The sequence below is a fragment of the Macrosteles quadrilineatus genome, unplaced genomic scaffold (genome assembly GCF_028750875.1).
Source record: "Macrosteles quadrilineatus isolate MER2022 unplaced genomic scaffold, UCM_ALF_1.0 Scaffold_5__1_contigs__length_97177068, whole genome shotgun sequence".
NCBI lineage: Eukaryota > Metazoa > Arthropoda > Insecta > Hemiptera > Cicadellidae > Macrosteles > Macrosteles quadrilineatus.
Genome location: NW_026542598.1, coordinates 71,471,565 through 71,494,579, shown reverse-complemented (window position 1 = coordinate 71,494,579; position 23,015 = coordinate 71,471,565). Strand labels below are relative to the sequence as shown.

The 23,015-nt window shown below is 34.2% G+C and overlaps 2 protein-coding genes across 2 annotated transcripts in view; one reads left to right on the top strand and one right to left on the bottom strand.

Annotated features, from left to right (window-relative positions):
- Positions 1-798: 798 nt before the first annotated feature.
- LOC128995845 (solute carrier family 35 member E1 homolog) lies at positions 799-14,736 on the bottom strand. Its single transcript, XM_054420866.1, has 6 exons — positions 14,365-14,736; positions 13,186-13,256; positions 11,251-11,388; positions 9,410-9,535; positions 2,612-2,854; positions 799-2,051 (listed from the first exon to the last, which is right to left on the bottom strand). Exons 1-6 carry the CDS (start codon positions 14,708-14,710, stop codon positions 1,875-1,877), a joined length of 1,101 nt encoding a protein of 366 aa, XP_054276841.1. The 5' UTR covers positions 14,711-14,736; the 3' UTR covers positions 799-1,874.
- A 1,039-nt stretch (positions 14,737-15,775) lies between these two features.
- Positions 15,776-23,015, top strand: part of LOC128995200 (importin-13) — a 28,758-nt gene continuing 21,518 nt past the window's right edge. The window contains exons 1-8 of the mRNA XM_054420133.1: positions 15,776-16,184; positions 17,269-17,436; positions 18,072-18,224; positions 19,773-19,845; positions 20,041-20,209; positions 20,501-20,639; positions 21,283-21,486; positions 22,565-22,747. Of these exons, the coding sequence (XP_054276108.1) occupies positions 16,032-16,184; positions 17,269-17,436; positions 18,072-18,224; positions 19,773-19,845; positions 20,041-20,209; positions 20,501-20,639; positions 21,283-21,486; positions 22,565-22,747 (1,242 nt within the window). The 5' untranslated portion in view covers positions 15,776-16,031. The remainder of the gene's footprint in view (positions 16,185-17,268; positions 17,437-18,071; positions 18,225-19,772; positions 19,846-20,040; positions 20,210-20,500; positions 20,640-21,282; positions 21,487-22,564; positions 22,748-23,015) is intronic.

The following is a 23,015-nucleotide window of genomic DNA, read 5'->3' as shown; positions in this document are numbered from 1 at the left end:
AAAGCCGAACTAGAAATTTCTTTTGGAAGGTTGAGGTTTCATTTGCATTATGATTGTCTAGATTGCGGGTTTAGAGCCCCCATCACTACCAAGACCCATTTTAGAAACATAGCCGATACAACTTTAGAGTAAATGCAAATCATTTTATTTAGTAGTACTGTACTAAAGTACATAGATACACTTAAGAGAAATGGATAGGTAAGATGAAAATTGGCAACTGTACGTTAACTATTATACAGGCTTTAAGAATAATTTTAACAAAAAATTCAAAAAAAAATGTTTGAAAAATGTTAGACAAATTATTACCTCAACCAAAATAGTGCCTGATAACAAGCTCCTAAAACCTTAGATCCAAGTAAAACTTTTGAGATAAAATTATGTACACTTTTTAAACTGATAGAGTGAAGGTTTTAAATACAACACACACAAAATTCATAAAAATATAACTTTGTATAATTTTTTTTTTTAACTATGTATATTACAATATTTACAGTGTTGAGCTTGTATATACATTCAATAAAAAATGTATCCACAGCTCTTAATACAAATATGTTTATTGATCGTAACATTTGTAAGAAGATAAAGTGAGCTAGTAAAAAAAATTATCAAGTAATTTTACTGCAGAAAATTTCATATGCACTTATATTGTATGAGGAAGTAAAATTTATTGCTTTTTTTGCTTTAATAACATCACAGAAAAAAATTGTCTACAAATCAACCTTATACTAAACTGTACCATAGATTATACACCTTTTTAGAAACCTTACTGAATACATTTTAAGGTTGGTTGATATCTGGTTATGCTTGAGTATGTTGATCTCTTTTCTTTAATTATTATTTAAAATAAATAACACAGAATAGAACAATGTATTAAATTAATACTGCTTATCCATAAGCTAGTATGACAGAACCATTGACTATTGGATAATGAGAACTAAACGCTACGTGTAAGTAGATTTACCAACAGGTAAAGTACACACTAAACTTTGTCCTAAAATAAAAGAGAATCTGTAAATAATATCAGCACATTTTAGTGTTACCAGAAATTAACACAAAAAAAAGCGCCGGATTGTTCAAAAGGCTGAGAAGTCTATCTTATTATTATGAGAATTTACAACAGCCCTCATTATCAACCAACCACTAGTAAGTGATCAGTGATTTGGTTTTCATAAGGTTACAAAATCTATTTTAGGCTGTAATATCCTCCTATTATCACATGAATCTCTCTACCATTTGCTTCTGATTCTCACTTAACATTTTCCTATACAGATTGACCGGCCTAATTGAGCAGTTAGGGCCTAATATCCATAATGAAGATGATTGCTAACAAATGTGCTTATTCCTAACTTTCTGCTAACCTGGTGGGACACTTCAATAATTTAAAAGTAAAATATACCTAAAAGAAAAATTTAAACACAATTTATTAAATTTTGTGTCTTACTTTTTTAAACAATTAGTTAAGTATTTTCAAGAAAATTAAAATATTTGCTGGAAAATCAAAGTAGTAGGCCAATGTACTGCATAATCAACTATCTCCTGTAAAAGGTTCATAGTTCATTAGGGCTTACATACAGAGTTTTTGTGTTTTCGTGAAATGTTCAAATAATATTTTAATACATTATGCCAGTGTACCAAGTAGTGTTTATACTAAAAAATTGAATCAAATAAAAATAAGTTATTCAATCCAATTAAAACTACCCAATTCACATACAAAACTGATTGCTTTGCAACCAAGTTAAAATTATATACAAAATAATATATTTCATTTCTTGAATTTTATCACAATTTCAGATAAATAATAAAAGAAACTCTAAGACAAATTTAAATAACCATAGCATATTTACAAGTCAAAGTAAGTAAAGCTTAATACTGGCCTACACAAAATGGACACTTTTCCCGTTGTTATTGAGGCTGTGAGAGTTATCTTGTAGTTTATACGAGTCGAAGGAGGGTACTGATGAGTAAGGAACACCGTTTGATTGCCAGTTGTTCTTCTGAGAAAATGGGAGGATTGTTTTCTGTTTTTCTTCATGCCTCGCATCAAATTTGGCCTGAAACAAGAGACATTACAGTGCATAAATGAGCATTTTCCAAGGAGTACTTTAAAGGTTGGGACACCAACTCTTTGAACATAATATTATTACAGAGAACAATAATAACTTGGAAAACTTACTAGTTACTTACTTACTCCCTTTTTGCAAAAACGTTTATTTTGGTCTTCTACATTAATAAATCCAAAGGTTGGATAAAAAAAGACAAACATTTTAAGAGCCAACACAACAAGCTTAAGAGGACCACACTGCGATTCGATTTAATATAATCCCGAGTTTGGGATGGCAAGAAAATCCTTATACAGTAGGTAATATACACCTTCCTCGGTTGGCAATGCTGTAAATCAAAGCATAAAAGTTTATGAGTTGGGTTTGTTTGGCTCTTCCATTCAGGTGAGCTTGCTATCAAAACTAAAATCCTATAATTTGCACTAAAAATAAATCATTACGCTCTAGATCCTTAACCTCAAAGAAAATTGAAAGCAAACCAAACCTCTTATAATCTTACATGAATACTTATTTCACTCTTAGATCACTACGTCCCAACAACAAACACCCACCTTATTATAGCACAAGACACCCAGTATCGCGAGGCCCATTCCAAACACGTTGGTGCCAGTCACAGGGTTGCCCAGGACTAGCAATGATGCGCCGATGACAAAGATGCGTTTGCTGGCGCTTGCGACTGCATATGTAAGCGATGTCACCAGCGACATGACACTGAACGCCAGAATGTTCTGTAGCCACGATAGCACTCCATCGGTGAGCAACAGTGCAATGATGCGATAGCTGTCTTTGGATACCTGCAAACAGTATGTGGTTAATCATTAATACTATAGTGTTATTGTTACTTTGAGGCAGCAATGCTACCTAGGTGTGTTTTAAAAGTTGGATATGAAGACAGGATTAGTGTAGAATGGATTGAGACGAGTCATTCATTTATTAATCCAATGATCAATGACAGTTGGGTCCAGTTTTGACCCATCATCCAACTATAGACCTGATTATACTGTACTCTGTTCACATAATTTATTCGGTTTTAGGAGAAGAAATCTATCCCCTCCACTTGATCACTCTTTAAAATAATATAGCTCAACAGCTGTTGAGTTCAAAGTCAATCAGCTGCAACATAAAAAAGTAGTGGGGGAACTTTCCCTCAAACCGCCTAATTTTGTGAACCGACTATAGGCAAGCAAAAAATAAAAGCTTACCATCGATTTTTACATACATTAAGACAGGAATACAATCGATTTTTATGGGGTAACTGTTTCAGTCGAAGTTTGGTTATGAATCTAGCTTATGAAACAGCTGATCTTAGTAACAAAGCTACACAAATCATGTCACAACATTCTACACTCATCGGTAAAATACTCCCCATCTATTGGGACGCGTTGCAGAAAGTCAACAGTCCCGGAAGGTCAAATAATTTATACCTGTGCCGCTAGGTCAAAAACTACAATGTTTGCAGTGTCTGTAGAACAAAAATCCCAGTAAGTCAAATAGTACAGTCCGAGCTAAAAACGTGGTCCATGTTAAAGCAATTGACTTAATGGGAATTTGACCCATTAAAATGCAACAGCAGTTTTAATATAACGAAATAAGATAAAATATAAGTTCAGTTTCTCTGAGTCAACAGTGCCGGAAGGTCAAAAGTATAATCTGTTAAAAACAACGATAGTCCTCTCGACGCATGACTTCAATAATTTCGTGTTTTGGTGTACTTAAAGTTGTGCTAAAATTTTGAAAATTGGCACAGAGCTTCTTGGTTAGTCCTACTCGATGACTATATTGTTGGAACTTTAAACTATTTACCGATCTAATTAATAAAAATTAAAATGTATGGTGAAATAGTTTTAAATCGTGATTTCTAACATGAAAAAGTTAGCATGCGAGATTTTTGTTTGTTTTCGGGTTAGAGAGGTTTTGTCTGTGGCAAAGTTGTAGCCAAAAGTGTGATGCGTAAAATATATTTTTTTGAATTTTTACAATCAGTGGTTCAATAGATAACTTGGGTTGAAGAGGACGGCAAATTTAACATTTCGCAACGCATGGAAAGAACTACATCGTACGATGCGACTGCTGAGTGGGCTTTTAATTTACAGTTCTAAGAACAAGAAAAAGATGAATATACAGATCACCAGTACATTCATATTATTTATAAAACATCTTTCTGTATTACCAGCTTACATTTTTCACTTATAAGAATACATCATAAACAGGGTGTTAAAAATAAGCGGGGAGATACTTTACCTAATTCCTTGGGTCAAAATAAACAGAAAATTAAGGATAACATTTTTTCCAAAATCGTTTCGTTAACCAGATATCCGCCATTTTGTATTTTTTACATACAAATATTTATCTTTACACTTTTCCAACCGATGTTTATGAAACTTGGTATGTATCCAACTTGGTATGTAGGTAGGAGAGACCCATGTTATAAAAAAAGATTCATCTCGATTTACCCTAAAATTTCAAAATTTAACACTTAACTACAATATAATATACTTTACTACACCACAATATTTACGTATCACCATAAATCTTTAATAAAATAAAACGTTCACATTTTTAAAATCCAAAGTAAATCAATATAATCAATATAAAAAAGTGCACTAGTACTTACTAGTGTCCAATAACAATTTGATGGATTTAACCAAAACCTTTTCTATTTAACTTATTTTCAGCTGTTAAATTTCAAACGATACGTTTTAGCTACATCATTAACATTATTATCATCATCATCGTTTGAGTTTGGGTTTGCGGCAATGTATTTATATAATAAAAACCTTTAATTTGATACCTACCAAACTTGACCTCTGCTGCTATTAATTGACTGTATGGACTATTAATTAACAGCTGTGTCTAAGGATTACGTCGGCCTTAGTCACTAACAGGACAACAAGATCGCTCCACTCATCACACACTCAACTCCATTCATACTTGGCTTAAAATGCATACATTTCACATTTGTATGGTCGCCATTTCAAAAACAGGTAAAATAGTATTAAAATTATATAAGAATTTTGTCTTAGCCTTTGTGGTCCATCCCCCTTAAGGGATTAAACAGTGATAATAGCTTAAGACAGTAGATATTTATGTCTATATATTATTGATATACTAAGTCTCACTACTTAATCTATATTGTTAAAAAAAATATAGCCAATCCAGGACTTTTCAACCATACTGCATGTATAACGCCAACACGAAATTTTTCCGTTGAACTCCGAATTTCTTAGGTGATTTTGACCATTCATGTCTCATTAGAAAGAGCGTGTCACGTACATTTGCAAACCAACCTTACATTTTTAAATCCCTTGGGCTCAGCCCCAGCGGCTCATGCTATGAACCCATGTTATGCCTATGAAGAACATATTGATTTTTTTATATTAGGATCAGCCCAGTTAATTGCTGTTATGTAATTCAAGGAAATAATGTAGGTTACACATGTTACTGATTTGTTTCAAATACTATATTTACTATTTCTATTTGGGTTTGCATTTAATCCATTTTACCAAACAATAAAATTAATGGACAAAGTACTATATTTCATGAGCTATCATTGAAAGGACCGATTGAAGTCCTCATCAACCAAAATAATGCCTACTAAAGCAATTAAAATTGAGACGAACATGTAATGCACGAAATCAGGTGGTTCTTAAGTATGTGAAAAAATGTATCGCTATTCAAAAACAGACGGAAAACTTGTAACCATATTCTTGACAACGGGTGTAACCATGTAACATGGCTACATTATCAATGACAAACGTGGACAACCTTATACGAGTGTGAGTACGTCCGAAAACAGAGTAAGTCCGAAAACAACTCTAAAAAACAATAAGCAATAAATTGCAAGAACCGTTGCTTATGTCATTGGGTACGGTATACACGTATGTCTTAGCCTTTGTGGTCCTTTGTGGTACACTGACGTGTATACTCAATGCTTATATCGAACTGTTATATGTACATCGTGAGTTGTTCCATTAGTTTCATTTAGTTGTGTGTCCATTAGTATAGTAGTTTAGTTGACTCTTTTAAAGTCGGCGGAAATTGTGACTGTTATTACCCTTGAAATAATGTTTGTGAAGTACTTTGCAATCCTATCAATGCTTATAGAACCATACGATTACAATTTTCTGGTTAGAATATGTCGCATAGAGTGGTGACTAATGTATCTTTTTGGTTTGCTTGTAAAACAGGATCAACAGAGATTTTCCATCGACTTAAACAATACGATACTCCCAAATTGTTCATTGCAATAACAAAATATCACACAGTTTGATGAATATTTGTGTGTAAACCACATACAGTACACCTTTATTCTATCTATTTTACCTTTTATTTTTCCAAGACTTTATAGAAAATCACACATTACGTGATCAGTGAAGAAAAGGCTGTATCCCATGTGTTTTATAGGTAAAGAAGACAAGGGCGCTCCTAGACATATATTTTTTGGGGGGGGGGGGTCCCCGGGGGCCTGGGGGGTATGGAATACCCTCCAAAAAGGAGGGGGTCTTGGGGTTCCCCCCAGGAAAAATATATAAATAAATAAATATAGGCTATACAGGGTGATCAACTCAAGGAGGCCACCATTGTGATATCGGAAACGGTAAAAATTAGAGAAAACTTAAAATGGAAGATATTCCTTTATTTTTTGTGGCAGTTTAAAATATGATTTTAGTCTTTTGAAATTCAGCCGCCATTTTCCAAAATGGCGGCCAAATTTGAAATTTCTTATCGAACACCCTATATTTTATCATGTTTTCGGACATAATAGGCAATTTTAAAACTTTTTTATCCGTGACATTTTTTCGATAAACCCACTCGTTTAGGAGTTACAGCCTATGGAAAAATGACTTCCGTTGTACCGTACATATTAAATCATGTAGCTCCTAAACAAGTAAGTTTAAAGCAAAAAAACGAGGAGTAAAAAAGTCTTACAATTGCATCCACATTCCAAAAAGACCATAAAGTTAATTAAAAATATAAATTATATTATTTAAAAAAATGGCGGCAAACTTGAAAAGTGGAAAACTTTTTATTTTATAGTCTTTAAGGAATGAAGATGCAATTCTAAGACTAATTTACTTTTTGCAATTTTGCTCTAAACTTACTCGTTTAGGAGCTACATGATGTAAAATGTACACCGGAAGTCATTTTTCCATAGGCTGTACTCCTAAACGAGTGGGTTTATCGAAAAAGTGTCAAGGTTAAAAAAGTTTTTAAATTGCATATTCTATCCGAAAACATGATAAAAAAACTAAAATCATATTTTTAACTGCCACAAAAAATAAAGGAATGTCCCCCATTTAATGTTTTCTCTAATTCTTACCGTTTCCGACTTCCCAATGGTGGCCTCCTTGAGTTGATCACCCTGTATACATGAATTTGAATGGATGGTGTTTTTGGCCTCTAGGGACCTCAAAACGAAAAATTAAATCGGTCCCGGGTCCAGGTGTTACCATAAGTACTACGGTAATAGCTTATTCCCTATATAGGAAATTCGCCAAAAACCTAATAGTTATATAGAACAATATTACATTCAACCAGCTGTTAGTTAAAACAAATTATATGGGACTAAAACAAATCGATGATTACAAAGATTCCTTTAAAAAATAATTTGAACATCCTACTATTTTTCTATGCAAATTTAAATAATCTGCCATCCTCATACCTAGGAATTGAATGTATCAATGGTCAGCATTACACATAGTATAAATAAGTCAACTCTAAATATGTCTTTAAGTTTAAATTTGTTTCCAAATGCTGAATTTGTGTCACAAATGCTGAATGTTTACAGCTGTTATGCTAAGCAAATTATATTGTACTAAAAGCTGGCTTAGAAGGTTAGCGTCGGCTGCTAGACTTTAAAAAAATTAAAACTTAATTTCTAAAAAACTGGGACCCTTAATTATAATTATGGCTTTGACTTTCCCAAGTTCTCAAAATTATCTTTCTTTCAACACAAAAATAATGAAAATCCGTCGACTGGTTGATTCAGAATGTGAAAAAACCATATTTACGTTTTAATAATATATATGATAGTTTGGACAGGTTTCAACCCTTCCGAGGCGTAATACATTTACACATTTTATGTGTAGACTACATTATAACTTATAAAATAGTTCTAAAATTAAATAGATCTCCTTTTACAAACGTATATAATAACCAGAAATTTTCAGATCGTCCTTGCGTGTATTTTATGCCACAAATTTTGACGAAAGGCTTTTCATTACATAAACTATACCTATTTACAGTGTTGACCAAACAGTTGGCAAGAAGCATTAATAGATAAGCTATGTACCAAATATGATAATTTTAGCTCTATTCTAATTATGACAAAACACGAAGTAACTAAAAGCGAGTTATGTTGGTGTAGTAAGCGTTGCAGGAGGTCTACTTTACACTGAATCGACGTTCACTTTTATTGCTTTTGATCTTCCGGCACTGTTGACTCAGCGAAACTGAACTTGTATTTTACCGTATTACGTTATATTAAAACTGCTGTTCCATTAGGTCAAATTCCCAATAAGTCAATTGCTTTAACATAGACCACGTTTTTAGCTCGGACTGTATTATTTGACTTACTGGGACTTTTGATCTACAGACACTGCAAACATTGTAGTTTTTGACCTAGCGGCACAGGTATAAATTATTTGATCTTCCGGTACTGTTGACTTCCAGCAACATTCCCTTTAAAACAGTGTGTAAGTGTAAATAAATGTTTCAAGTGTTATTCAACGTATTTTTATTTACTCTCTGTAAAATTATTAACACGTACTATGCTGGTTAAGTGGTTAATTAATATTGGTTGACCAATTAATATTGAATCATTTATATTCTATAAATTAATCATAAACATGTAAAACAACGGCATAAAAGTTAATAGAACACAATACACTTGTTAGTTATCTTCTTCCTTTGACTGAGTACAAAAAGTCCACTCTGACTAGACATGGTTTAAATTAGGTAATTTCATTCATATTTTAGAATTGCCTATTTTTGTGAATGCTATTTTCCCAAGATAAGAGAACACTTCAAATGACCGAGTTAAACTTGAGTAATCTCAAGTACGTAACATAAGCTTTGTTTAGTGCCTTGGGAGTAGTAATTTTAAGTTTTAACAGTACCTACATCTACATTATAGTAAAGTGAGTGAGATTACATTGTTTTTATTACGGTACTGGAAAAAGTGGCAATGTCAGAGAGATTAACAATTAAGAAAATATTATGAGTGACGAGCGACAAACCTTTGTATGGAAACTTTTTGATCTTTTCATAGAGTGAAATACAAAGTGTTCAAGTTATACCCAAACACAATGTACGCTACCACAAATTGTATTTGAAAAAAATATACTTACAAATATTTTTTCATTCATGACATTTCGAAAGTCAAAGAACAGCCAGACTGGGAAGAACAAAAACAAAGCAAGACGACCAAGAATATGCAGCAAACGAAGATGATGAATCCCAGTGTCATGTAAAACCTGGAATTAAAACCGAATGAATTAGCCCTGATGTTTTGTTTCAAATAGACACCCGTATAAACTTAAATTTAAGTTTTTTTAAAATTTAAGAGCGCAGCAAACGAGCCCCCACCGAACTTCAACCAGGACGTGATTTAGCGATGCGAACAAGCTCATCTTGTAAATGAACGAGCATTTGACATAAAACCACATTAGGACAGGACAACGTCTGTCGGGCCAGCTATACTCCGCGCCAAAGCTGGTGGCGGCTGAGGGATTAGGACCGCCAGGTAGGACTACATAGGCCGGACCTGCTCACCGACCTGGCCGTCCTAATCCCTCAGTCCGCCACCAGCTTTGGCGCGGAGTATAGTTTAATATAAATCAGGAAGTACAATAATATTTGGCCAGTTTGACTGTTTCTTATCATAACGATCAACAAATAACAGTTTATTTAATGTTCAACTCTTTAAACTGTTCATGGTTGAATACATAGTAATTACAAGTGTATTGTACCGGTATTATCTGGTTCTTTAAATTAAACGACAGAATCAAATCAAATAGGCCTCAAATTATCAAATCAAATCAAATTGGAATGTACATGTAATTGACTTTAAAAAGTGTTACTTTGGTAGTTAATAATTAGTTTGAACAATGATTACTAAAACTTAATGATGTAGAAAAATAAATTAATCACAACTAGATAAAAAGTACTTATGAAAAAAATGTCCATTATTAAATTTTTTCATTTATTTATTCATTTGATATCATTTAGGCTAATATTGTTTATGTGGCTGAAAAATGTTTAAAGAAACTGAATATAACTGATACAACAATTTATGCATTGGGGATTAGGAGAAAATGTCTAAAATATAAAATGACATTTGTTGGACTTTCTGCCATGTAGATAAAAAAGTCTATAGGTACATTGCATTGGAGCAACAATTGACATATTACACAAAAATCTGTCAATTTGAAAGTAAAACCTTTGGCTATCAATATTCCAATAGTCAATGTTAAAACAGTAAATGTTAAATGTAACAATCTATCCACAAGAGAAAAATAGTACATTTCATCACTAGGGCGTAAAGTGACTCTTTTCAACTCAAACTTAAGTTTAAAGAAACCCAAGCTAGAATTGGGAAGATACCTTTTGCTTGTGTGATAAAGTATATTTTTTGTCATATTGCACCATTATGCAAACTAAGTTACAAACGAAATTACTTTTCATGTATTTGGCATTATCAACATGTTTTAATGATAACCTATCAAAACAACTCCAACTTGTTTTCAATTTTGCTAAAATGCAAACAAGCAGCTAAGTGATTCAATCATATCGTCTATTACGATTGTATTGACACATAATTTCAATAGATGCAAGCAATTGCAATCGAAGTTTCAACAGCTGATTTTTACTTAGGGAGAAAAGGAGCTATTTTAGACCCACAACGCATGAAGTAAGAACAACTTTTACTACAGTATGACAAAAACATTAAACATGTCAATAACAAGAGTTTTTCAACACCATAGCTTAAATTTACATTGTAAATATTTTTGCTCATCACAAAATTGTTTACTAAGTATATAACATGGGGTGCCAAAAGTTTTCAGTCGAGTTTCAAATGAGCTGATTAGTGATTATTCCATTATACTTCATATCATGCATGACAACTAAAAACAATACTCATCAGCTAGGTATACATGCTGGAAATTGTCCAAGTGTAATGTCAACTTACCTTTTTGGAGAATATGTTTTGCAGGGAATGTTGAAGGGTAGCGGCCAAAGCACTGAGTAGACCAGTCAAATCAAACGAAAGCTCAGTCATTGTAGCAATTGCTACACCTGTGATGATCGGAACTAGTGATAAGTATACCTGGAATTGAATTAGGGAATATTAAAATCTTTAGTTTAACCTTTGACTATTAGTACAACTTTGACAATTCAGTATCCAGTCAATGGTTTAACTTTAACATAACCTTACTGTTTGGAAATATTATCAAATTAAGTAAGCGAGTTTCAATGTTTCCATGTTAAATCCTAAAGATCAAATAAACCTTGTAGGTATCAATTAACAGACAGCATTAGTGAGGATTTCTAATGTGATGAAAGTTGCTGGGTATCAATAATTGATAAAGTTATAGCAAAAAAATTGTTCAGTACATAACAAAGAATTGATTCGACACTTAATAATATAAATTGAAATACCCCCATTGCAGCAAAACTTTATACAAGGTGTAGGCCCTAATTGTAGCTTTAATCTGACGAATATAGCTGTAAAATATCCACAATCGGCACATGCTGTTGCCACAAAGTATATACCTACAAGTTTTGTTTCTAAGGGTTGTTGAAAGTGAAGACTTTAATTTCTATCCGATAAAAAAACAATAGAACAAAACCTATTTCCTGCTTTATTTGGCTCTCATCTAAACCAAGATGAACATATAATACTATACTACATCTGCAAGTAAAAAAAATATGGAATTGGTTTAGTTGATATGACCTCTCAGGGAAATGCATTGTTTCAAGCTTCAAAGAAATGTTGTAAGTTCATTATAGACTCCCTAAAACATAAGTAGATATTCCAGTACATGAAGAACACTTACTATTAATAAAAAGAACTGGAAAGAGGAGAGAATATTAGAAGAAAACATTTTGAAATCAACTATTCAAAATCTTCCTTTAAAACAAAAAATTATCTTAAGAGGTGCAAATACTATAGCGAAGCACAGTGGATGGTTGACATGTGATGTTCCATTAAAAAAACTAATTATTTTCCACTGGAATTCAGAAATGCTCTTGCCGTAAGATATGGAAAAACTCTTGTACACCTCCCCTCGATGGCTGTGGCAAAAACTTCAGTATGGAACTTGTCATTAACTGTCGCACAGGTGGGTTGATCATAAGAAGCCATAACAAAGTAAGGGACACTTTGGAAGTTGGTTTGATGGCATGGGGAAACTGTGTAAAAGAACCACTGATCTCAGATCAAGGGTCATGTGATGCTGCAGCACTGAAAGCAGGGGTGTATGGGAGGTTCAGATAGCGGCATTATTTGATGTACATGTCGTTGACACTGATACTCCATCGTACTCGAACCTCCCATGCGGAAAGTTGGAGAATGCTGAATGAGAGAAGAAAAGAAAGTACTTGACATTAACAGAATCAAGAAACACTTCTTTCACTTTTGCCTCACTAGTCACTTCTGTAGACAAAATGTTAGGCAAGGAGTTCCAAACCTTGCTCAGAGCAATGGCAGAACTACTGACAGAAAAATGTAAGAAACCTTACAGTGTGGTGATGAACTGGATAAGGGTGAAAACCATCTGTGCGACATTAAGGGCCAGCAGAATGTCTCTGAGGAGAACAAGAAAGAAGTGGAGGACCCTTCGAGAATTTGAAGATGGGGCTGGAGTGCCAGAATTTTATTTATTCAAATAGCATTGTTTATTTGAAGCTTTATAAAGGGGTATTTATACTTAAACCCTTGCTCACAAATCTACATGACATTGGTTTTAATTCACTACAACATCTGCTAATATCTGCAATATCAGCTGATATGATACAAACATGCTAATGAGTTGAGACCAAGCAGTCTTAAAGGTTTCCTATGATTATAAAAAAACTATATGGTCTTAGCGACTGAATATGAAACTAGTTAGATTTCACTCACCTTCGTTGTCTGTTTTTCTCCGATGATTAAACGGGATAGAACAACAGTAAAGAGAGGCATTGTAGCTTTCACTGAAAGGAAATAAATTTGGAAATAATTTAATATTCTCTACAAGGTGAATTAAAAATCCATGCTTTTAAACACCTAGATTCAATTTATTAATGTATACACAATGACTTATTTTCACTTGGTTCACTTATATTATCATTTAGATAACTTGTAAACAAAGAAGGAATGTTGGATTTGATTCGACACAATTAATTTTTCCTACAGTTACCAGACAAAGTGGGCTTCCTTGCACTGATTATAGCACACCAAGTAGCTAGGCCTAATAGCTGCATTTAGGCCTACTTACTTTTGCAGCACTCATTTTTTTTGCCGCACTCCAGTATTCCAACCAAACAACATAAAACATTGTGCTTTTATTAGGCACGTAATACGTGGTACACTTGAAAATAAGGTAGCAAAGTCTCAAAAGTAGGCTTGTAAAGCCTACTACAACTATGATCAGCTGGTGCGGGGTTTCCCATTTTGTTCAGTGCTTGGATTTAACCCAACCTAAAAACGTGTTGTATAGTGTTTGAAAGACTAATTATTTAAGTGTGTAACGCAAGTGCAAAGTGCCTTATGCTGCACCCAAGAAATTTTTCTCACATGTTGGTGTGTAAACATTTCTCTCATGTGCAGCAAAGTGCCAGTTCACACAATAGCTACACAAATAACAAAAATGCAGTTTTATAACTCCAAGAGATAACTGCCATATCAGGAATAGGTAGACTTCCGTATCTGTTGGCACAAACAACCGAATGAAAATATCGAATGAAACAATTGAATGATCGATATTTTCATTCGGTTGTTTGTGCCAACAGATACGGAAGTCTACCCTTAGGAATGGTTGTGTGTAAAATTGAATTTTGAGGATTAACCAATGTCTAGATTAGGCCTACTGTAGGCCTAAGTATAGCCTAACAAGCTTAAAGGGAAAACTAAATATGCCTAAATATAGAAATCTGAAAACACTTTCAAAGCATTACTTGCTGGTATTTTTTTCATTCATCAAGCGAATTTGTGAGTACTCCTGAATAAACCAGGTTGACTTAAAAAAGAAATGTGTAGGCTAACTTGCCCTGACAGATGTTAAGATAATTGAAAAGTTGAATTTCTGTATTAAACACTTACCAGTATGTGCATATGAAACTGGAACCTTCCAGATGCTGACATGAGTGAATATTGATGCCATAAATTTTCCTAAAGCGAGAGGAACTATAAATTTGAAGTAGTAGGACCAACTAATATCAACAAACCTCCTCACACCCCACATATTGAAAAATGGCCCTGAATACAAAGTTATGGAGAGTAACTGTACCATTGTTACAGTCATTGGATAAGGAAAGTCATTGAGAACCATTTTACCAACAACATTGTTACTAGAACTAACTATGTACCATAATATACACAAAACTAACACAGTCAATATCTCTCTTGTATGCATTTTGTCAGCCATGCTGGCAGACAAATGTGACATTTGAGTAGTGAGTGGTTAGAAAGCAGACTACATCGTCGACGTAGAACATCTGTTAGAAGCAGGTTGGTCACCGATAGATATTTCATGCACCTAAATATGTAAACCGAAGAGTTTGATATTAAGTTATATATATGTTGACTGATTGTTGTTTAGGATTATTAGCCCATGGTTCCAAAAGTTATTTTAGTCCCATCAGGTGACACAACTTAATAAAGAAATAAATATAATTTAAAGCTATGAGGACTGCTATTTATAAGTTATGAAAAGAAATGTTTAGAAACCAAATTTACATGGTTTATTCAACTTAAAATCCGCTACATTTTAGATGAGAGAAATAACACAAAACTGTAAACATTACATACATAAACAAAAACAATCTTAAATAAAACAGCTGGTGAAATATTTAACAAAGTACAATTGAAACATAATCATAACATTCACCCCATTTTTTTATGTAATATGTAATATCTAGATAGGTGGGAGACCTTCGGACTCTAGTGGAACGGCGCATGTTTGTTTCTTCGTCATTCCTTACGGATGTACTGTAGGGGTCACAGTCTCATGCAGAGGGGATGTTTCGATTTCAGGTTGATTAAAGTTCAATAATAAGAGTATGTTTAATCTATGATAATAAGTTGAAAAAATTTTTACGAAAACAATACTTTCTCCATATACTATGGTATAGGGGGAGAAAGTAAAAATTAGACAAAAAGTTATTTCTACCAGAGGGATTCGAACCCGGCACTTTCAGATTATCAGCTCGGCACGCTATCGAATAGAATAGACCACCGAGGCCGATATCGTCCCATCTTATCGTTATTGGTGTTCCCTCAGCCAATCACAAGCCTCCAAATGACACTGTTGGCAAAACTAATCCTGAAATAAAAATACAGCCAAATAGACCATCGATCTCTATGAGTAGACCAGCTCAGAGGAGGAGACTGGAGTGAGACCTCTCTCAGTCCAGTCCTCCCGTCTCCTCGTCTGCGTCGCGTCTCCTGTCCTGTCGTCCTGCTCCTGTCACCTGTAGCAAAAGCAAAAGCAATGTGTGAGCTGAGCGTGATGGATGGATGGAAGAAGCGTCTGCAGAGTTTGTTGTAGTTGCATTCGTTTACTTATCGAATAACCACTAAATTGTACTAGTTTTGACAAACATCGTAAATATGCGCTAAATTAATTTAATATTTATAATAGAGTCCAAGCTTACTTGGATTTAAATAATATGTAAAGCTAAAATCAAACAACAAATTTTTTTAACCTCAATCTAGAAAGAATAATATTCTAACATTATTTTATTAGTTAAAAACCATTAACTTTTACAATGGATTTTACTTTAGAAAACTTGGAACAAGCCGTCCTTAGATTTTACCATACTGATGCATCCACTCAAGCTCAAGCCCACCAATGGCTAACAGCAGCCCAAACATCACCAAATGCTTGGTGTTTTGTTTGGGAATTGCTTCAGCCAACTAAGGTAAGATTTAAATTACATTCTCTATTGCTATTATAAGTAAAACCATTGGCTATTGGATACTGAAGTTGTATCAATAGTCAAAGGTAAAACACAACTTGAAATTATACAAAATTATTTTGGATTAGGCCTACAGTACTAAAGTACCTAACTTAAGAGGAGCCAGGCCGAAATTTGTTTTTCTTTACACAAATTTAGTTTTTTTGCTGATTGTTATATTCTCCATTTAGTACCAATCCAAACTGCTGCTTGTTGCAACTATACCTAACTTTGCGTCGGTTCAGCTAGGAACCATCTTCAGGCCGTACAAGGTGTTGTTATTTACCTAATTTTATGAATGTTACACTTTTGTGGTGTATATCACTAGTCGCTGAGTGTCTACAGTAAATTCTCTTTGTCGTCCCCTTCCGCTCTCCCCCCTGACCCTGTACACTACAGCTGCTGTAGAACAACGCTATGTGGTCATCGCCGTTTGGGCTCTTCCTGGCTCAAGTACATTTCCGCCCCACCAAACTAGAGCTAAAAGCGCACAGTAGTGTCAGTAGTCCCATAAGCATATATTCTCTGTATCTTACTTTTCTGTGGCTTAACTAAATATTCCCTATTTAAGTTGTGTTTGCTGATTTATTGATCACTAAGTCTCTACCTTATTTCGGTTTTGCAGTGATTCTTTACTTTTGGCTCTATTAAATTAAAGTAGGGCCTATTAAAATAGTGTTTCTAGGTACTGTAAAGAAAATATTAAGAAAAAGAGAATTGTTGTATTTACTATCTAACATCGACCTCTTTTTAGATAGCATCATAGGCTGATTAATTTAGCCTAATTACAAATAAATGGCATGGGTCCAGAAATTATCCCGCTTGGAATCGAATAGCAACCATCAGATTTAAAGACAAGCTCTATAACACTCAGCTATCCAGGCAGATGATTTGTTATAAGGCCTATACTATTTTAACATTTTTCTCTTATTTTAACACAATCTAATATTAAAGAGCTTAAGCCTCTATATTTTTATTTTTCTTTCAGCAAAATATTCAAATTGTTTGTATCTGAAACTTACCTCTCTAACCGTATTATTGTTTCCAGACTCCAGAAGTCCAGTTTTTTGCTGCAACTACACTACATATGAAAGTTATGAAAAATTGGTCAGAAGTTCCTGTTGAACAGTATGAGGATTTGAAAAAGAGGCTTTTGCAGGCAATCATCAACTATGCCACTGGACCTAAGATTGTACTCAACAGGCTTTGTATTGCAGTAAGTACAGGTCATGTAACAGCCTAGCCTACATTATTTGTTTGTTGAGGGTATACTACTTGCTAGGATCAAACAATTTTTGAATTTAAACACATCTGAAAAAGAGAGTCTTATAAAGAGAACTTTCTTTATTAAAATAATCTGTACCTATTTGTTTGGTATACACTTTTTTCTCATTATTGGGTTTATTTTAAGCACTTTATTCTATGGCACTTTTGAGGGAAATGCACATTTCACCCTGAAAATCAAAGCTAACGGTTTTACATGTCAATCATTTAAGTTAACTTATGTAAAATAATTGACTCTAGAATAAGCTTACCAGGTACTCGAATACCTAGCCTTGTGTCCAGTTTAACCCTTTTGCTCCAAATCCAGGTTCACAAAATCTGGTTAGGTACATCTAGTTTATAAGTAAAAAAAGTTAAAATTATTTTAGAGATTACAGTAGGTCTCACCATGAGACCTAATGTAATATTTTACTCCCTATATGGGGAATTGGCTAAAAGAAACTAAAAACATGTAATATTTTGAAACCCTTGTAATCAATGATAATACCAGTGCAAAACATTTTTGATGAAACAATTACCTTTGTCTTTGAATATAACACTATGTTACAATTTTTTTATAATTTTCAGTTGTCTGCGTTTATCCTTCACACAACTCCAAAGTACTGGCCTGGAGCTATCCCTGAACTTCTTGGGACTTTACAGCCGACCAACCTCCCCTCCGTACCTCCGGACAAGGCCCTATGGATCCTACTGGAAGTCCTCACTGTAATCCCGGAAGAGGTAAGGACTCATTTTCTGGGTACAATCACCAGTAGCTTAACTTATCCATCAATGAGTGAAACCTTTGACTATTGTTGTTACTAGTGACATCCTTGTTGAAGCTGTAACTGTAGTCAGAACAAAATTAACATGGTTGAGCCACGACAGAGTAGGTGTTAATGTATATTACTGATTACTGCCAAATACACAAACTTTTCAACTAAACTAAACTGATAGGACAACTTTTCGTAAGCTTTAGCATTTTTTATGTCAGACTCACTTACCCATCATGCGTTACTGTGATTTCAAGAAATTTAACCATTCCATATATGTAAACAATATATTCTTTTACAGTTTCCACAAAATCCTATTGGTAAGATAATTCTTTAATTTAAAAAATCTGTGGTCAACCATAGGTTGATACATCTACGGTTACAGAATATATATAAAAAGTATTGGTTTTACTTTTCCAAGTCCGTTTGGCTGTTCAACCAAACAGATCTGCATCGTTTTGGTCTAAAATTAAAGGCTTGCATGCACAGATTTGCCACCAAGCATCATAATTGTCTTACTTATTTCTCAAATCAATGACACAATCTTAAAACAAACTAACCTACTATATAGGTATTACTATATATTAGGCCTACTGTATAGTTTAATTAACCAGCTGGCTGCCTTATGATAGTGTAAATTAAAAGTATTCATCTGTTCAAATGTAAACAAATATTTTCTCAATAAGGATAACATGGGAACTTTAAAGACCACTAGGGCCTGAGGACTTTTCCAAAATTTTATTTTCATCTGTATTCATCTGTTCAAATGTAAACAAATATTTTCTCAATAAGGATAACATGGGAACTTTAAAGACCACTAGGGCCTGAGGACTTTTCCAAAATTTTATTTTACACAAATCTTCTTGGAGGTGTCACATTGAACAATTAATTCCCCCAAGTTTCATCACAATCGGATGGCTGGATTGGTAACGCATAAAGGACAACCAAACAACAAACATAGCCTACATTGGATTTTATATGTATAGAAGATAAACTATCATAGTAACAAAGGAGGAAGAAGTGTAGTATTCGACGTTATTTTGGATTTAACCTTGGATTACAGAGGCAAAAATACTCTGGAAAAACATTGTATTTCGATTGCTCAATATAACACTGTCATAAACTATTTTGTATTCATTTTGCAAACTTAACCGTCAGTTAGATGATGATAAATGCAGTGTGAACAAACAAAACTGAAATATCAGTGGCTAACACACTTCCAGGACTTGAGGGGATAATGGCTCAATTTTTTCGCATCCATAAAGGCATTGCAGGAAAAAATTGTCTGACATTTCTACAGTCATTATACACAGGCACTGTCTTTACGTCAGCTCATCCCTTTTACTTATGCTCGCTTGTGCTATGACTTTAACAATTATATGGTAATTTTGCCAAATATTAGCATAGTAGTTGAAGATTCCATTAATTGATGTTGTACTGCTTAACACTAAGCGTGGATAGATGAAAACAGTTAAACCTAAAACTTTTTACTAGTCTACAAATGAATTATCTTCAGTTTCAGAGTATGCAGATGACACAAAATCAGAAGGTGAATGCAAGACTGGAGCTCGAAAGAAGCATTCCTCAAGGTAATTTTAATTTACTCTAATAAAATGTTTGTTGAGTTTTCATCAATTAAGCATTCGTTTTAGTTTTAAACTTGTGTACATTTACTTAGTCAAAAATTTGTTTTAGTTTAAACATGAAAATTACAACTAAAATGAGTTCAATTCTGTATGAAGATCATGCCAAAATGTTACCTAGTTCCTGTGTTTTTGTTGTAGTGGTAGGCCTGATAGACTCTGTGCTGTCAGAGTCCAAGGACAGTCAGCTGGTCAGTCAGGCAGTACGTTGTGTGTCAGCCTGGCTACAGCTGGGTATTCCAATCATTGAGTGTGACAACCTTATCTCCAGACTCGTCCAGACAGTCACTACTTCACATTCAAACACACAGTAAGTTGTGTTTGTGTTTTTATCCACATTTAAGTATCCTTTGACCAATTAAAATCTCCTTGGAGTAAGTCTTGGTGGTTCAAAGGCCACCAACCTTTTTCAAAAATAAATTCAAAATCAATACAATTGGTTCCTGGGGAAAACCAATACGGAGAACTGAAAAAAGTCTTCGGTACTTTGCTATTAATTTTACAATTGTTTACCAATCTCTTATTACCACAAAAATATAGGATAAAATATGTCATGCGTTTTATGAGACTACTTAGCAATTAGTTCTGATGATATTGACAGACTGGTAGAATGGGTGTTGGAAGCTCTGAGTCATATGGTGAACCATCCAACATCACACAAGTATCCGGCGGCTGTGCTCAACTTTATATCTCGTGTGTTGCCCATTTACGACCTGGTAGTTCATCATGCTGACAAACCGGTGAGTGCATTGATTTGATCCCAAATAATCTTTTGAGGTAAGTATTAATGGTTTTGTTTTACCTAGGGGTATAGGGGTAGGCTTTTTTACTTCAGACCAAGTTGGGATAGGCCAAAATTGGTTTGGTTTGATTATTGTTGATTATTAAAAAAATATTAATTGGTCTATAAAAACACAATATAAACATTAGGCCTATCTCTTGCAATAATGGTGAATTAGTGAACGTCTCCAATGGTCGCAGCAAAACCACAAATGTCTTCTGCAGGCGAAAGTGTGAGATTCTCTGCAGTAGCAGGGAAATTGTGAAGACCTGCGGTCACTGTGACATCATTATCTTCTCCCCTCATTGCATAAAATATTAAATGATTATAAAATGACACAAAACAAAAAAGTATAACTGATATTTCATATTTTAGCTTAAGGACTTCTCCATTAAAGCTTCTAAGTCCAAAGCTTTGTCTTCTGGAATTCCGGGTTCAAATCCCACCAGTCACCTAGGCCTACTTCATAAGCTATTTTATAATGTTGTGACCCTCGAAGCTAACCTAATGAGTAACAGCTTATGGCTAGGGCCTAGCGTTAAACAACACATGTCATTTCATTGATGATTTTCATTAGACCCACAATGTAATCCTGATTGTAGGACCTGATATCGTCAGTGTACGGGTTGTTTGTCAGCATGGGAGAGTCTCACCCCCGTCTTATTCTCCACTCTCTGTTGACCGAGGCTAGAGACAGCTGTCTTCAACTCATCAACATCATCCTGTCCTGCAGTAATGCTGCGGGCCACTACCCCACGCACGAGTCCTACAGCTACCTGGGGTTCGGCTTCTGGTATATTCTCCAGGTAATTTAACATCTTATACCTCTGGACCACTCTTATGTCTGTAAATAGGTGCTACTCTTACATAGAATAATAATTAAATGTAATCTATTAATAATCTGATAATTGGTAAATGGTAAATTTAATATAATCAGTAATTGTTTAAATCTTAAATTTTTAATCTGTAAAATATGTTTATTTTCTTATGTTATATGGGATAAATTAAAAAAAATCATTCTACTTTGGACAGTTTTTTTTTCATAAAATTAATAGGTACCTGTAAGGCTCAATAACCCTATGTTTTCCGCTAAGGTTGTAGAAGTCGCTTATTGTAATGGACTTTTCACATAAATCTGGTGTTTTAGCAATTGATATAACTTCATCAATTATAGTGACCATAGCGTACAATGTTCTTTAGCTGAATCATCCCACTTTAGTTCTAGCATCATCTTGATAGCTTTTGTTATCATGAACCGCTATGCGAAATAGGATGTGGGAATGTGCATAGTCAAAATAAATAATATTACGGTATTTGAATCACAGTAAAAGACATTTTTACCGATATCTAATTCATTGACTTTGCATAGCTCAACTAAATATTTAAACTAGTTTTCCAGTGTCTATTAATTTATTGAATGTCAGTGAATGATATTTTTTAGATAACATAACTTTGGCAATTGATTCGAGGGTTGTTCTTGATGAGGGCCCGTAACAAGCTTCGGTTGTAAATAGAGAGAGCTCTAGGTAAAAATCTATCACCTACACTGAGTTATTTAATTCACCCTCCTTTATTCTAGCCAGTCCCAACCCAGTGTAATGTACAGTCTTGTATTGGCTGCTAAGAACCAATGGGATACTCAATACCCCCACCATGTGAAAATTGAGTTCTATGATCGTAACTATGTGATAAGACAGTCACACTGTATAAATGTGTACAGATTTGTAAAAATGTGTTAAAGTTTATTTGGATGTTTTTCAATAATCTTACACATTGCCATAACAAGGGAAACCATAATTTCCTATCCAGACAGTGACAAAAAATGTGGAAACTTTGGTTGCAGATACGTTAGGAGGCTCAATATAAATTTAATTTTGGTTCCAGGATGAACTGATTGCCTGTGACATGGACAAGCACCAGGAGTTGATGCCTCTGATTGTACCAGTGTACACCAACCTGGCCGCAGTGCTGGTACATAAGGCGGAGTTTCCTCCTGACAACATGTCAATCAGTACTGAGGACAAGGAGGCTTTCCGCTGCTATCGACAGGACATCGCTGATACTATGGTATGATTATATTACGGCCATTGTTCTTTTTCCCATTATAAGGCCAACACCTCATCATAGTTAGGATTATTATCATAGTGTAGTTTTCTTGTTTCCTGGTGGTTCTCACTTGTGCATTAAGTTAACATGGGGTGAGAATTGTGGGACAGAATATCTTGAACTCTTTACTACAACAAAAGGCTTGTAAAAGTTAACTGTGAAGTATAGTGTTGTATAAATCTAGAGTGTACATTAGGGATGGGTGTTACCTAACGTATTAGTCAAAATG

What these genes read in the sequence shown, in the direction of transcription:
- LOC128995845 (XM_054420866.1), bottom strand. Translation starts at nt 14,710, where the DNA reads ATGTCACATTTGTCTGCCAGCATGGCTGACAAAATGCATACAAGAGAG. An exon ending in GAGAAAAACAGACAACGAAG is followed by an intron (nt 11,389 to 13,185) that starts GTGAGTGAAATC and finishes ATTCAATTCCAG; the next exon opens with GTATACTTATCACTAGTTCC. An exon ending in GTGTCTTGTGCTATAATAAG is followed by an intron (nt 2,052 to 2,611) that starts GTGGGTGTTTGT and finishes CTCTTGTTTCAG; the next exon opens with GCCAAATTTGATGCGAGGCA.